Source organism: Vombatus ursinus, unplaced genomic scaffold, assembly GCF_900497805.2.
Source record: "Vombatus ursinus unplaced genomic scaffold, bare-nosed wombat genome assembly UNPS02014171.1, whole genome shotgun sequence".
Lineage (NCBI taxonomy): Eukaryota > Metazoa > Chordata > Mammalia > Diprotodontia > Vombatidae > Vombatus > Vombatus ursinus.
The window spans coordinates 2,534,259-2,552,070 of NW_020953949.1; the positions used below are offsets into that span (position 1 = coordinate 2,534,259).

Sequence of the window (17,812 nt, forward strand, 5' to 3'; positions counted from 1 at the left end):
AGACGGGAGGAATTAGGGAAGGCTTGCTTGAGAAGATGACATTTAACCTGGGCTTTAAAAGGGATAGAAATTCAACAGGTGAAATGGGGCAGGTGGAAGCAATGGACATGGGAAGTAATGTTGTATAGATGGGGGCCAGAGGGTAGTCCACTTTAGATGAGCTTTTATAAGTCAGAAGCGTTATGAAATAAAGGGCTGAAAACACAAAATGAAGTTGGCCTTGAGTGTTCAGTGAGGGAATTAGAACTTTACTCAGTAAGGAATAGGGAGCCATTGCAGAATTTTGAGCCCTGAAGTGACTTGACCTATAAATTAAGAAGATTATTCTAGCGGTATCATGAAAGCTGGATTGGAGGAATTACAGAGTGGAGACAAGGAGTACAATTAGGATGCTAATCGTGCCATTCTGTGCTGCCATTGTAAGTGCGTCATTACCACCATAGGCCACCTTTGTAAGTGTCTCATTACCGGAATCTTATTACTAGACATTTACAATGGTGACAGTGTAATAGAGAACAGGAGACAAATGGGAGAGATGTCATAGAGCAGAATTGCCAGGACCTGGTAACTGATTAGATGTAAGAGGTAAGGTTCTCACAGTAGACTGATTCTCTTTTCTGGGATTCTAGTTGTTGATACAGTCTTGTTTTTTCCTTTTTGAGACCCCACTTTAGTTCCTTTTACCTCATTAATTGCTCATGATACTGGGTTTTCTTTATTTTTTTAAATTTATCTCTTTAAGTTTTTTATTACAAGGTTTTTCCTGTCTATTTTTTGCCCTACCCCTTGCCATTCCATCCCACCTCCCACTAAAAAAAATATAGATAACTGTGCTAGGAATTTGAGGATAGAGGACAAATATGGCATAGTTTCCCCACCACCACCACCATTGTTTCCTATTAGCTCTATGATAAGTTCTGGTATTTAAAGCTTGTCAAAACCGGACCTCTCTCTTTACTTCTTCCCTCCCTCCCTCCTTCCTTTTCTTCCTCTGTCCCTCCCTCTCTCCTTCCTTTTCATCCACTGTCCCTTCCTTGCTTGCTTGCTTGCTTCCTTCCTTCCTTCCTTTTTCCTTGGTATAAGGGCAGGAGTTACTTATCTGTCATTGGCCTAGGGAACCAAGCAAGATACCTTTGTTTTTCTCTGTGGCTGGCATAGAAGGGGGACTGGGAAAGGTTAGCAACATAAATGTGAGTAAGGGGAAGGGTAGATAGATATTACTTCTATGAAATCGGTTCATTTGTAGATGAAGTCACTCGTGATGAGAGAGGAGAGATAGAAGGCTCCCACTCTGTCTTCACAAGGTTAAATGACTTGTCCATGATTATACAACTTGTATGTATCAGAGGCAGGACCTGAATGTAGTTTTTCCAATTCTAAGGTTGATTCTGTATTCACTCTATATCATTTCCTCTCCTATGTGTTGCACATAATAGGAATGTAATAAGTGTTCACTGAATGTTGGGTAAATCATTGCCCCAAAGCATCCTAATTGTCACTGTCTGTCCTTTGTAGGTCATGCTTTCAGAAAGAAAAGGCACAGATGAACTCTATGCTGTGAAAATCCTGAAGAAAGATGTTGTGATCCAGGATGATGATGTGGAATGTACAATGGTGGAGAAGAGGGTGCTTGCTCTTGCTGGGAAGCCTCCATTCCTGACACAGCTACACTCCTGTTTCCAGACAATGGTAACTCTTCTGCTAATAATTATTCTATTGTATGTATAATAATGGCTCTCACTTCTCTCATGCTAACAGGCATTGTGGTGGTGTACAAAAAGCCATGAACTTGGAGTCATTGGAATTGGGTCTAAATCATTGCTTTGCTGCTTATTAGATGATTTGGGATTCTCTTCTTTGGCCCTCACTTTCCTCAGTTTAAATAATAATCACTATGTAGATGATTCTCCCAAAATTTATACATCCAGCCCTAACTTCTCTCTTGAACCCCAGTACTACATTACTGCTATCTCTCTCTGGATGCCCCATGCCTTAAATTCAATTCATCCAAGATGGAACTCATTATATTTTTCTCTAATTCATCCCTTATCCAAACTTCTCTATTTATGTTAATGTTAATCACTCCTTCCATTGCCCAGCTCACAATATTCTCCCCATCCCCACCATAGTCATTCAGTTTCCAAGACTTATGGATTCTAATGCCACAACATTGCTCACATCTATCCCCATTTCCCTACTCATATGGTCATTACCTGCTTCAGACCCTCATTCCCTCTCACCTGCACTATTACAATAGTCTTCTAATTCATCTCTCTGCTAGTCTTCCACATTCTGGCTTCTATCTACCTGCACAGGTTTAGTCACATTACTCTTCTTCACACACTTTTTGTTTTATTCAATTTTGTCTACTAGTCACTTTTTTTAAAATCTAATTTGCCGTCTACTGTCTTTATGCCCTGGCATAGACTTTCATTCAAGAGTGGACTGCATTCTTGCCTCACCTCCACCTTTTAGAATTCATGGCTTCCTTCAAGGCTCAGCTCAGGTGCTACTTTCTCCACAAAACCTTTCCTGATCTCTCCAGTCTTTAGTATTTTTCAAAACAAATTTATCTGTGCCCCTGTCATGTCATCTTAGGAGAATGGAAGCTTCTTAAAGAAAGGGACTATTTAATTTTTGCCTTTTTTATGCATAGCATCTAGCACTTGGTAGTCACTTAAAAATGCTTATTGATTTGAATCTAATCAGTAATACAAGAAGGTTGAATAAATGATCTTAGGCCCCTATCTGTCTCTAGATCTTATGGACCTTTTGAAGCAGGTAGAAAAAGTGTTATGGTCTCCAGTTTATAGATTTAAAAAAAAAACTTAGACTCAGGACATTTTACAACTTGTTCACAGTTACATAGCTAGACCTGATTGGGCCAGGTCATGAACCCAGATCTTCTTATTCTAAGTCCATGCCACAACAAAGGACTGAACAAATTCAGTCCTTCTCCCACCATACTTCAATATTAACAACTTGGGATTTTAAAGAAGCTGCCGCAGGTGACTCTTGCTACCAACTAGAATCTGGAGCTGAATTATAGTAGGCACATAAAACCTGTTTGAACTCAAGAAACTATTAGTGTGATGACGGTAATTGTTCATATTTCTACAATGGAAAAGATCTATCACCATCCTGTGAGGTAGAAAGGACAGGTATTATGCTCATTTATTTGACGAATGGGAAACTGAGGCACAGAGAAATGAAATGATTTACCTTGAGTCACATAGCTAGTGAGAGGCATTATAACCCAGGTCTCATGGATTCAAGTCCATTGCTCCCTCTGTACACTACACAGTCTTTCCTGATGCTTACTTAGATTGTCCTGCCAAGGAAAACTTCCATATGGGCAAGGTGAAAAATATCTCTCAAACAACTGAAAAATGCCTCCCTATGTCAGCAAAATATTTGTTGCAGCCCAGATTCATCTCTGATTGGGCCATTAATCAAAGATCAAGGATATCTCCAGATTTCTTTTTTTCCTAGGCAGCCACAAATTTATCTCAACATTTTTTGAACCAGTTTTGTTTAGCTTTTATCACTTCCTGAGGCAGAGTTTTCAATAGGTTTACCATCTACTGTAGGAAAAAGGAGTTCTTCTTTGTCCTTAAAATGACCACTTTCAGGGAGGAGCTGGTCATTCTAGCATTCTGAGCTTCGGTGAACAAGCCAAATTCACCCTACATTCATACTTCTCAAGATTTTATAAACATTGCTCAGCATCTAGAGAGGCAGGCAGTAAGGTCAACAAGAAAGAATATTGGTCCTGGAGTCAAGTGACCTAGGTTTGATTCCTAGATTAATACTTATTAGCCATTGTGTCCTCGAGCAAGCTGCTCCAGATCTATTAGCCTCAGTGTCTTCAACCGTAATATGGAGGTAATATTGCTTGCCGTACCTATTTCAGAAGGTGTTAGTGAAGGAAAAGCTGCATAAATGTGAGATATATATGTATGTACATATACATATACATATACATAAGTATTTAGATATATAAAATTGTGCATCTTTCTCAGTTTTGAAGTCATCAAATCCCAATCCTGGCTGCCTAATATTTCCAGGGCTTCTTAGACAATTTCAATAGGATTTGAGAAATACCTAGAAAATTTTCATTTCATTGCTCTTGATTCACTTTATTTATTTTTTAATTTTTTTGGTAAATGAATGCAACAGAACCTATTTATCACATTGGTGTCATGGAATGGGAGTTAATACCTATGAGCTAGGTTTAACCCTGTTGCATACCACCTCTTTGTCCATAGGGATTTATTTCAAAAGACATCACTTGATCTGTGTTATACTCAAAGCCATGCAATAGTGAGACAAGTTGTAACAAAAGGATGTGATTTGATTTACTATGGGGTCTCTTGAAGAAGAAGGTATGTATCCTAAATCCAGGATAGCTGGGATCCTTATTTTGAGCATCCTTGTCAACCCAAAACAAACTTTTACCTAGGTTTTTTTTTTTAAGGAAAACACAAGATAATCATATGGATGTTGATGACTGACATTGGCTCACAGTTATTTATTGCTTTGACATCTCAAAGTGCTTTGCATAATCAAGTCATTTGAGTCCCACCAAAACCCTAGTAGGTAAGTGCTCATAGTGTTCTCAGTTTACAGATGAAGAAACTGAGAATCAGAGAGATTGAATGACTTTCCCAAAGTCACATGGTTGGTTGGTGGTTGTCCTTTGTTCTCTAAGAGAATCAAAATGACATCACTGTGTTAAAGTCAAGTTTCAGTGTGTCCAACTATGGCTGATCAGACTAACATGAGCTTGGAATGTTCTCTCACAGGTCAAGCACAAATAGTCCATGTGAACATTTGGGGTGGGTTCTCTAAATTTGCCACCTTGTGTTTCTTTTGAGCTACTTTAATTCTGCTTTGCTCATAGAGTACGGTGCCTTCTTTGATGCAAGTATGCCATGCTGGGCAGTCTTTTGCCAGCATCTCCCATGTCATACAACCAATTCCAAAGTTCTTCAAGTGTCTGAGGCAGGATTTGAACCCAGATCTTCCTTAACCCATGTCCAGTACTCTACCAACTATACCATTCTGCCTCATGTAGGGAAAGCACAAGAATCAGACTAATGATTAGGTCATATAGTCTTGTGAATTTTAGAATAGGAGATTGCCTTTAAACCATAGATCACCTTATGTCAGAGCAGGAGCGACTATTAGAACATCGAGTATTTGAGCTAGAAGGGACCTTAGAGATATGATCTGGTCCAATTCACTTATTGTAGAGCTGAGGACACTGACACCCAGACTGGGGCACTGAGAGTACTGGCTGTGTCTTATCTATTGCTGTGTCCATGCCACTTAACACTATGCCTTGCACATAGTCAGCACTTAATAAATGTGTGTTGAATCAAATTGAATTTGTTGAATTGAACTGCCCAAGGTCAGAGTTATAGTAGGAAAATTTCGTTGCTGCCAGTAAGCATATTTAATTCCTGTTCTTATGGCATAGGCTGTACGATTCCCCCGAAGCAGCGCCTTCTCAGAGATGATAAAGGAGTTTGAGGCAATTTATTTTGTGACTTAAATACAAAAATGCACACAGCCTCCCTCTGAAAGAGGAAGTGGAGTTTTGGTGTCTCTAGATTGGCCATCACATCATTTGTGTTTCACGGAGTGAAATTTATTTAAGAATGGCTATCACCAATAGTCTAGTACCATTAGAAAAGAAATACCATGCTTTCAAAACAAAAACAAACCTGTCCTTAGGGGCTGTGCACTGGGGCCACTCCAAAAACGATAGTGCCTGATAATGAGGTATTGTACATATTTAAGTGTGGGGTTTCACATTGACCTGAGTTCTGCTATAGAGTGAGGAATTTTATGACATGATAATGATAAGAGCACTGGACTAGGAGACAGGAAATGAAGGTTCAAGTGCAGGCTCTGCCATTCATGTGCTAAATAACCTTGAACAAATGTCTTCCCTTCTATGAGCCTGTGTGTCCTCATCTTTAAAATGAGAGAGTTGAATAAAATGATCCTTAATGTTCCTTTGAATCTGGACTTTCAATACTCTGTATTTCAGCTTTGATCCTCTATGTTCTAAGGGCCCTTCCTTTTATCTGGAACATAGACTTCTGTTTTTTTTTTTTTCTATTTTTTTTAAAGACTCTTCTACCATTGAGAGTAAGGATGTTTTATTCTTTGGGTTTCTATCCTTGGTGCCTAACATAATGTCTGGTACATAGGTTGTGCTTAATAAATGCTTATTGCTTGATTTGTTGCCATTCTACATTCTATGATCTTAGTTGCAAATCAACCTCAAAGCTGTTGATGCAGAAATAGATAGGTGCTATTTATGCAGGTTTTACCTATTTGGGGTCATATTCATCTGATGAAAAAATGTTTAACATTTTCTCTGACTCTGGCTTCTGTGCTCCCTAATGTACCTGAGTTCCATTTTTCCCCATTTTTTGTCAGGGGGCATCTTTTAAATCAGATTGAACTTGCCTAACCTAAATTTTACATAAATCCACCTAACTCAAATGACATTCATTCAACATTATTTATTGAGTAAATGTGTAAAGTTCTATACTGGGTGCTAGGAAGTAGCGAAATATGAATAACATGGACCCTCTTATTGTGAAACTTACAGTCTAGAAATGGAAATAAAATTTATGTAGAAATATAATGCAAAGTAGAATATGATGCTTTTGTGGTAGGTATACAGAAGTATTGTGGCAATTTAAAAGAATAAAAAAAACTTTTTTACTAGAAAGATCATGGAAGACTTCATGAAGGAGGTAATATTAGAACTCATCCTTGAGGGATGAGTAAGAAGTCAACAGTTAGTGATTAGCTAGGTAGAAGGGACAGCAGGAGTAAAGGTAGAGAAAGGAAATTATTTAATGTGTTTGGGAGATGCACAATTGGTCTGATTAAGCTCAGATTATGTGAAGGGGATTTAGGAAATAAGTCTGGAATGGTAGTTTGAAGCCAGGTTGTAGAATGCTCTGAATGCCAGGCTGTGGAGTTTAGGTTTTGTTCCACAGGAAATGGAAAGCCATTGAGTACTTTTAATAATAGCTAACATTTATGTAGCACTCTAAGTTTTGCAAAGCATTAATATTGTCTCATTTTATCCTCACAACAACCCTGGTAGGTAGGTGCTATTATTACTTCCTCCATTTTACAGGTGAGGAAGTGAGGCAGAGGTTAAATGACTCGTTTAGGGTCAAACAGCTCGTTTGTGTCTGATGTCTGATTTGCACTCAGGTCTTCCTGACTCCAAGTCCAGTGCTCTAGAGGAGTGCATTAGGACACTTGGCAGCATATATAGGGTAAGTTTTAGCGGAGGGTCTAGAGACTTAAAGTCCAGAGTAATGAATATTTGAGAGGCAGCTAGGTGGCATAGTGGATAGAGCACCACGTCTGGGCTTAGGAAGACCTGAGTTCAAATCCGGCCTCAGACACTTAGTAGCTGTGTGACCCTAAGCAAGTCATTTAGCCCTGTTTACCTTGGTTTTCTCATCTGTAAAATGAGCTGGAGAAGGATATGGCAAACCACTCCAGTATCTTTGCCAAGAAACCCCAGATGGGGTCACACAGAGTCGGACATGATTGAAATGACAACAGCAATGACTATTTGATCAAGGGTGGGAGTAGTGAGAGTACAGAGGAAGGATCGTGTAGGAGAGACATAAAAATGAAAGAATGATTGGGATTTAGCAAGTGATCGGATGGAAGTGAGGGGCAAGAGATTTGGGGAATCACCAAAAAGAATTGCACCAGCAGATAGGATACTTTTGAAAGGGACTAGGCCTGACTTGCTTTATTTTCTGGCTCTGAATTGCACACATATCTCTTGCCTTTTCAGCACATTGGCACAAAGAATTCTAGTCTTTGGGAAGAAGATTACAGCTAGGTATTTTAAGAGTATTTTGCCTTCATTCATGAATTCAGTTCACATCCAAGACACACCCATCCTTTTACAAAAGAGGACTTGAGACAGAAGCTGCGTGACTGATGCCTTCCAACCAGACTCCTGTCCTGTACCCTGACCTTAGGGTGGCCTGCCACCAACCCCAACCTTGCCACACCAGAATCTGACTCAGTCTGGGATTTGGGGCTGCACTCAGGGTTTGTTATGTCTCCAGGCTTGCAAACTGTCAGCTGAGTAGGGGCTCCGAAGAGCCAAGCAGCTCGGGATGCAAATGGCTTTCGGCTCTAAGTAAACAGCACCATCAATTTCTGCAGATCGGAAAGGAAAAAAAAAGAAACCTTTGGGAGAACAGACTCCAGCTGAACAGGATTTTACGTGCAAACTTCAGAATTGCCTAGTATTCTGCTGGCATGTGCACAGGGAAGAATGGCTTTCCTGAAGGTGACACTGTCCATATTCCAGCAGCTTGATTCTTAGTCGCAGTGAGTGAATTTAAGTGTCTGGAGGAGAATGTGACCAGATTATAGCACAGTAATCAAACTGTGGCATGGGAAATAATTTTCCTAGCCATTTTTTCCTGCCATCTGAGGGAAGACTGAACAGAATTATTCCTTAGAGACCTGCAGTAGCTTCTCTGTAATCAGGCTTGTAACGTAATCAAAATGTTTAGTAAGGCAGAGAGTATCCTCCCGTGCAAGTCCAAAAGATAGTGATTTATGTAGCACAGTCCAAGCTTCAATTCCCATTAAAGCCTTTAATTTACCAATAACAGACATGGGCTGAGCTTTCTCTTCATAAAATTGTACAATGGAAACAGTCCTTCTCCTCTCCTCTCTCCTCCCCTTCCCCTCCCTCCCTCCCTTCTCCTCTCCTCTCTTTTCCTCTCCAAACAAATTCAATAGAAACAGCTATTCTCTGTCACGTATGTATATGCATACCATCTACATCTACAGAAACAGCTTTTTTCTCACTCTCTGATGGATGTAGTCAAACCATGCACCTCCAACAGAAATAGATTTTCTCATTTTTTACATATTTTTCACGTACAGCCATCAGAAACAGCTATTCTCTCTCTCTCTGACACACACACCATGTACTTCTAAAAAAAAGGAGTTAATTCTCTCCACCCCCCATGTTCACTTTAGTGTGTGTGTACACCCTATTACTCATAGTATAATCCATGAGCATTTATTAAGTACCAACTATATACACGGGTACTGTGCTAGATTCTAGGACTACAAAGAGAAAAAATGAAGTAGTCCTTGCCTTCACAGAGCTGACCTTCTCCCAAAGGAATACAATGGAGCAGTATAATGAACACTGGTTCTGAAGTCAAGAAGACCTGAGTTCAGTTCCTACCTCTGAGGTACCTATGTGGCAATGGCCAAGAGACTAAACCTCTCTATGCTTCAATTTCTTCATCTTTAAAATGAAATGGTCTAGATGGATTTCTGTGGTCCTTTTCAGCTCGAAACCTATGATTGTAGGATAGTATGTTCACAGGTAAATAAATGCAAAATGATTTTGGCAGGAGTGGAATAGGGAGCACACTAACAACTGGGGACATCAAGAGAGGATGTGTACATAGACCAGAGTTTGACCTTTAAGAGGCAGACGTAAGAAAGAAGAACGTTCCAGATATGGGCAAGGGCACAGAGGTGGAACTTGGGATGTCATGGACAGAAGATTATTGTATGGCGAAAGAACATTGAGTGTAGAATCACAGGACCGGAGTTAGAATTCTCTCTGCCACTTATTACCTGTGTGACCTTATACAAGTCACTTAACTTTTCAGGGCCTCAGTTTTTCCATTTGTAAAATAAGAGGGTTGTGCTAACTTTTTTCTAAGATCCTTTCTAGCTCCATATGTCTTATCCTATGGTCCTATAAAAAATGGAGAATGCATGAAGACAAATAGTTTGAAATTTCTGAAAAGGTAGGTTGGACTGTAAATGAAAAATGGAGACGTTTGTATTTTTTTTCCTAGATCTTTCCTGAGCAGGAGAGTGATATGGTCAGGCCTGTGCTGGAGAATGAGTTAGAGGGGGGATGAAACTAAAAGAAGCCTGGAGACCATTTAAAACACTAGTATAATATTCCAAGTGAGAGGTGATGAATGCATGACCTACAGTGGTATTATGAAGTTTCCAGTATGTCTGCATTTTTTGTGCACATGAAATATAGAATTCTAACTTTTTTTAGCTGCCTCTACCTATTCCCAGTTAGAGATGGTTTATGACTTTGGGATCAGAGATAGGAGGGACCTTGATGTAATGGCTACAGCAATAGCACTGAGCCCAGGATATGAAGGTTGGGGGAGATAAGGGGAGGTTAGATACCCCTACAAGCAGATGAAGCTGCCTGCCCTACTTTTAAGCAACTGTCAGAAACATTCCAACTCGGAGATTCCATCTCATGTTTACAAAGCTGAACCAGATACGAACCCAATAAATAACCAATGAAAGAAGGTCTGGATCTGCATTGTGAAGGGATTTAGACACCAAAATAGAGGAGTTTGTATTTGATCTTGGAGGCAGTAGGGAGTTGCTGAAGCATCCTAAGGAGAGGAGTGATGATTCCTACTTAATCCATGGCTACAGTTTGTCCTGGACAATAAGAGAACCTGGTGACCCTGAGAAAAAGCAAATGCCAGTCAGCCTGCCTCCTCACATACACAGACTTCTCCCTCACAAGCTGAAACCTTAGTTACTTAACTGCTCCCTTAGTGTCCTCATTAGTAAAGTGAAGAGAATAATAACAATTCTTATTCCACCACAGGGCTTAGATGTGAAAGAGTTTTGAAAGTCATAAAGTGTTAAATATAAAGAATTATTATTATTATTGCTATTTGTGGAAGCTGGTGAGAGGCAATGTCTTTTTGGACAGGCAATGAGAGTCTGCTTTTTCCTGTGTGGGCTGCTTACCTTATTCATTCCTGGGCTATTAATGTGGGAAATAAGATTCTAGAAATGATTACAGTGCTGTTGCCTGTGTGTCACATGCTTCCACCCTCCCACTAGGAGCCCTTCTAATCTGCTCTCCAGAATCTGCTAGGAGCTTGAACGGACCTTAGAAACCATTGAATCTAAACCCCTCATTTTTTTTTTGCCCGTGAGAAAACAGAACTCTAAAGAGTTGAAGTGGCATGTACAAGGTCACTCAGCAAGTGGCAGAACCTGGATATTTCCTGCTTAATGCACCTTTTTCTATACCGTATTGTACCTCTTAATGTAAGAGGATCATACCCTATAGAACTAGTGACCTTGGGTACTAGGTCTCTGGTTAGCCTAGTCTTGCTGTGGGGAAAAACAGAATGGTTTGCCTGAACCACTGCTAAGGGATGAAGTTAAGAAGTAGGGCACAGAAAAACAACATAGCTTCTCTGTACAGGCAGAGACCCAATTCACCACGTAGACCAAGCATGAAGATACTTTTTGTCTATGTGTCCTGTTTATAGTATACCACATACTTTCCCTACCCTTTCCACTTCTTCCCCAAATAGCCTGCCTCAGTATTCCCAGTGTAGCTTTTGTGTGAATTTTGTTCCAGTTGAATTATCATCCATTCTTCTCACTCTGGAGATTGAATTCTTAACACATAGAGTCAGTCAGTGCTCACTCTACCAGACCCTCCCTAGGGAGAATAGGTCATGAGCAGCAGCATTACATGGCAGCCAAAGGAGAACATGCCATTTTAGGTTGAGATGTAAATATAATGACCCTTTAAGGCCCTTTGCCTATGCAGTTTAAAAAGGGTGTAATGGAAGCATTGGTGTCTGCAATGAAAGAGGTGGTCGTGTTGCTGTCCAGGGTGCTAGTCAGACCACATCTGGGATAGCGTGACAGATTCTGAGTACCACATTTTAGGAGGAACATCAACACATTAAATAACCCCCCAGAAAAGGGCAACCAGAAAGGTGAGGAGACACAGAATTAAGTCAAGCAAGGATTGACTTATTGAACAGAGATACTTAGACTGGAGAAGAGAAGACTTGGGAAGGGGGGTCATATAGAGACAATATATGGTAGCTATATCCAACTATTTTAAGAGCTGTGATATGGAAGAGGGAATAGACTTCTGCTCAGATTCAGATGAAACCAATGAGTGAAAAATATAAGGAAGCAGAATTCAGCTTGATATATGGAAAAACTATCTAATTATTAGGAATGGGCTGCCAAGGCAGGTAGCTCCTCGTTACCGGGAAACCTCAAGTGAAGCTGAATAATCAGTTATCAGGACTGATATAGATGTGACAAGCATTTATTAAGCATCTACTATGAGGTGACATTGTGCTAAGTGCTTTATTACAATATTATCTTAGTTGATCTTTACAACAACCCTGTGAGACAGGTGCTATTAAAATCCCCATTTTACAGTTGAGGAAACTGAACCAAAGAGTGGTTAAGTGACATGCCCAGTCTCATATAACTAGTAAGGGCCTGAATCCAGATTTGAACTCAAATCTCCCTAACTCTATACCCTTATTTCGTACTCTATCCAGTGGGCCATCTAACTATACTGAGGCAGCTTGACTGAGGCTCAGATCTGCCAAAAACAGTTTCATTTTATTTATCATGAATCTGAAAGCCAAGGCATTTCTAGCTTGGAGAAAAAAAAAATGTCTAAACAAGCATAATCCCATACCCTCCAATATGAGTCTCCACCAACAAGTTTTCAGGTAACCCTTTATAGGCATCTCAAACAGGGAAAAGATAAAATAAAGTCTTGGATAATATTCCATAATTGGGCACCTAAGTCACTATCTCCCTCCTCTTTGCACCCCTCACCCCAGAAGTTAAACAAAGGAATCTCCTCACTATCCTATAATATCTTAATCCTTTCTCAGTGGATAATGGTACTAATCACTTTAAGTGGAGGCATGGAGAACTATGATGTGACTTAGAGAAGAGATATTGTGGCTTAATATTCTACCTTTAATACAAGAGATACTCTACCTTTAATCCACTCACCCAGTGAAAGGGAATTTTTGCCTTTTGTCCTTAGCTATCATCTACCTTTCTAAAGGAGTATTCCTAAAAATCTGGAAAGGGCTTTAGGGGGAAAATATTATTCCTTGATTTAACTAAAAAGGAAGTTTTTAATATGCTTTTACACAGTATTGTACTGCAAATGCTATTGTTCCAAGTTTACAGATTTGAGGCTCAGAGAAATAAAAGAATTTAAGCAGCTCAGCGGCTAAGTAGAGAGAATATTGGACCTGGGTTCAGGAAGACCTGGGTGACCCTGGACAAATCGTTTAATCTCTCCCTGCCTCTATCTATATCTATGTATAAAACGGGGTATTAATATTACCTACCTTCCAGGGTTGTCGTGACAATAGTGAGATAATGTTTGCAAAGTGCTTTGCAAACTTATATAGCTGTATAAATGCTAGATTATTATTATCACTGTTATTATTATTATCCAAGGTCACATAGTAAGACAGGTCTAGCCCCCAAACACAGGTCTTCTGTCTCCCAATCCTGCCCTCTTTTCATTAGAACATTCTGTTTCTCTCTGTATTTTAATGAATTTTTTAATCAAGCATAAGTGAACAGGGCTTTTTTTCCTCCCTGAAATTAATTTGTTTAGTTATTTTTGAATCACTGAGAGCTATCACTTCCTTCCCTAAATTGTTCTGATCCACTCTCTTGGTAAGGGCCACTTTCTCTCTCATTCCTGCCTGACTAAAAGAGACAACAGATTGTAGTGAACTCTGGATTTCAGATCAGGAAGCCTGGATTTTAGTTTATCTCTTTAACTACCGCACTGGGTGACCTTTGGCAAATTAAAGAGAATAGTATATGAGAGTTTGGAGTGATCTTTCCAGCCTCAAATTTTCTTCCAGTATTTTCTCTGGATCTCTGCTTTGTCCTTACATATTCTACCCCATATCATACTGATTTGTTTTTGTCTGAATGTCCCCGTTAGATTCTAAGTACCTTAAGGATAATAATAACAATCATAGCAGCTAGCATTTATGTGGTCCCTTAAAGTTTGAAAAGCACTTTACAAATATCTGATTTCATCTTCAGAACAAGCCTGGGAGGTAGGTACTATTAGTAACCCCATTTTACAGATGAAGAAACTGAGACTGAGAGACTTCAAGTGAAATGCCCAGAGTCACAAATCTATTAATTGTCTGAATCTCTGGGTTTGAACTCAGATTTTCCTGGCTCCAAGTTAGCATTCTTAACATTTTGCTACCTTCCACATTGCACTTTTTTTTTCATTTGTCATGCATTTCCTGTAGCTCATTGCCTTACCCATATTTGATATTTTATAAATAATTGTTAGTTTGAATTGGAAAGAATTTTAAAACACAAAGTGCAGAATGCCAGGGATTTTAAAGATTATGGAATCCAATAACCTCTGAGATCCAGAGCAGTGACTTGGCTTGCCCACTATTACACAGCATATTATAGGCAGACCAAGACTTGAACCTGATCTTCTAACTAAATTTAATAATTTGTATGGTATTGTAATGTTTTCAAGAAATTTTACACATTCTCTTTTGATCCTCATGGCAACCCTAAAAATAGAGAGGCATTGTGGTAGAATGGTTATGGCAGTGGTCTTGGAATCAGGAAGATTTGGATTCAAATCCAATACATATCTATATGACTTTGGGCAGGTCACCTAAATTCTCTTTGCCTCAGTCTCCTCATATGTAAAATGAAGAGGATGGACTCGGCTTCTAAGGTTTCTTCCAACTCTAAACCTATAATCTTATGATAAGTTGGCATGGCAAGTATTTTTATTCCCATTTTAATCATTAGAAAAATCAAGTTTAGAAAGATTAAGTGACTAGCCCAGGGTCACACAGCTGTTGAGTTATTAGGTACTCAAACTCAAGTCCTTTAACTCCAAATCCAGTATTCTTTCCATATACGTCATGCTGAGAATCAGATGCTGCAAGCGCATAGTCCATAACAGAACAAAGGTAAAAAAAATGGAGATATAGGAGATGGAACAGGGGGTCTTACCTGCAAAATATGTACTTTGTAACTGAACAAAAGCCTCTACTTTCTAGATCCTCAGAGCTGGAAGGTGACACAGCTATTGACCTTGGCTTGAACAGGAGCCATCTATACAGTGATTCCAGTAAATAACATCCAGCCTCCAATTAAAGACCTAGACCTCTCTAATTGTGAGCCTTACAATCAAGCCAAATTCTGCCATTAAGAAACTTCTACTTATTGTTCCTATTTCCAACTTCTAGGACCCAGGAAAACAAGTCTTATCAGCTCTTCAAATACTTGAACACAACAGCCATGCTCCACCTAAGGGACCCGAGTTTGGGGGTGATTGTTTTCTTCAGGCTAAACATTCTTAGCTTCTTCAAATGATCTTCACGTGGTATAATCTTGGGTCTTCTAAACTTCAAGGCAACCCTTCTTTGTGTGCACTCCAGTTTGTCAATAACTTTGTGAAAACATGGCACTGAGAATAATAGGTAGAATTTATAGAGTGCTTCAGTGTTTGCAAAAACACTTCACAAGTAATTGTCTCTTTTTTTATCCTCCAAACGACCTGACAGAACTATATATGATCTCCGTATTCCAGATGTAGTCTAAGTGGCATACATTCTGTATGGTATACTTTACCATGGAAAACTATTAAAGACTCTTTCTTACCTGGTTCTAGATATTGTACATTTATTAATGCATCTTTTACTTTCTTATTGGAATCATGTGTGTTTCTTTTGTTAGAATTTCATTCATAATAGTCTCATCCTTTTCCAACCTAATAATAACAGCCAGCATTCACATTGTGTTTTAAGGTTTCAAAGTGCTTTACAAATGTTATTCCATTTTTATCCTCACAGCAACCCTGTGAGCAAGGTCATTTTAAAGTGGAGGAAATTGAGGTAAACGGAGGTTAAGTGACTTGCCTAGGGTTATGCAACTAGTATATCTGAGGCTCCATTTGAATTCAGGTCCTTCTGACTCTAGGCCAGGTGCTCTATTTACTACAACACCTAACTACTTAAGATTCTTCTGTAGACTCTTAGGTGATGGGGTCCTAAATATTCTACTTAAAAGAGCCTTTCTATGAACTCTTAGAAACCCGCTTTCCCCAAATGAAATGGCCACTTCTTCCTCAGCTTTCCATTAATTCTACTTCTACAACCAGATTCACCTTGTGGGTCAGAACCAGATCCAGAATAAAAATTCTAATGAAAGACCTCTTGAACTAGGCTATGCTGAATCTTATCTTAACCCTACTGTGACTAAGTTCTTTACCTGTTAAACAGCTCATCAATAAACAGCTTTATCTGTAAAACAGATAATAATACCTATCCTGCCTCACTGGCTCACTGGCTTATTGTGAGGAGCAGAAAGTGCATGTAATTATAGAGCATTATATAAATGTGATATAGAATTTTGAGTTATTTGACAGTATTTATAGAGCTTATAGCTTTGTTGAAAGGATATTATGTGATATTCCTACTTTAATTGAGAAAGAGAAACTTAGGTCCAGGAATTTAAGGGCTAGAGATGAGACATTTAGGAGAGCCATATATAAAAGTCAGAATAAATGATATTGATGCACTTATGCTCAATTTATATCTTTTGAAGAAAAGGAAAAAATCCAAGTTAATTCTGGCCACTGAAGCTGATTGATTTAACTTAAATGGTTACTAAACAAGTTTAAGTAGTTGTATTGATATTCAGCATTAAAATTTCAATAGAACATTTATTTTAAAAACTTCATAGGAAGGTATTAACTGAAATGTTTAAACTGTAACATAAAGCAGAAATGGAATTTATTGCTTTGGAAATCAAAGACTGTATAGGATGTTAGAACTGGAAATTACTTAAATTGCATTGGATTCAACTTCTTTCTGCTGATGAGCAGAGGCCCAGAGAAGTTGAGACCTGCCTAGGGTTATATATCTAGGTAGCAAAGCCAGGATTAAAACACAGATGATTCTATTAACAAGTTATGATTTTCCCCCTATATCACACTACCTTCTGACCTCAGTGCTCAGCAGAAACTGCTTTCACCAAAGTTACCAGTGATCCCCTAATTGTCAAATCTAATGGCATTGTCTCAATCCTCATCCTTCTTTACCTCTGCAGCTTTTGACACAGTTGACCAATCTCTCCTTCTGACATGATGCTTTCATGACACTTATCTCTCTTGGTTTTTCTCCTAAAGCCTTAACTTAAAAAGGCCGCTTTTTTAATGTCTTCCACTGCATCTGGGGCCATCTTCAGTCATCCTGATCTATAGCTTGTCACTGGAGCCAGATGGCTCAGGAGGAGAGAGTGAGGCTGGTGACTTTGCTCAGCTCAGCCTCACAAATCCAATTCACTTGCAAGACGTGACATCACCTTCCGTGTTATGGTCCTCTTTGAGAATGAAGGACAAGCAAGAAGAAGAACCACCACCACTGCCACCATTCCTTCTCCGTCTTTGTTTGTCTGATCATCATCCATGTCACACCTACCTATGGATGTTTCTGAAGGCTCTTTCCTGGGTCCCCTTCTCTTTTCTCTCTAAACCCTTTCATTTGATGATCTCATCAACTCCCATGAGTTTAACCAGGGAGCTGCTGGAACTAGCTTGAACCAAGTTGAGAGAGCCAATTGTCCAGTTTTTTTTGGAGGCAATTGGGGTTAAGTGACTTGCCCAGAGTCACACAGCTAGTAAGTGTTATGTGTCTGAGGCCAGATTTGAACTCAGGTCCTCCTGACTCCAAGGCCGGTGCTCTACCCACTTCGCCACTTAGCTGCCCCCAATTGTCCAATTTTCAATTTGAGCACTTACACCTCAGAAATCAACAAATGCAACTAATCATGTTTTGTTGACTGTTTAGGCTTCAGAAATTGGTGAAAAAATAATGAAGATTAAATTTAAAAGTGTGTCACCATTTCAGTTTTGGAGAAC

At 39.3% G+C, this 17,812-nt stretch overlaps 1 protein-coding gene across 2 annotated transcripts in view; it reads left to right on the top strand.

Moving 5' to 3' along the window:
- The window catches only part of PRKCB (protein kinase C beta), a 623,945-nt gene that overhangs the window by 440,043 nt on the left and 166,090 nt on the right, over positions 1-17,812 (top strand). For both annotated transcript variants that reach the window (XM_027859746.1, XM_027859745.1), the window contains exon 10: positions 1,516-1,689. In XM_027859746.1, coding sequence (XP_027715547.1) covers positions 1,516-1,689 — 174 coding nt within the window. The remainder of the gene's footprint in view (positions 1-1,515; positions 1,690-17,812) is intronic.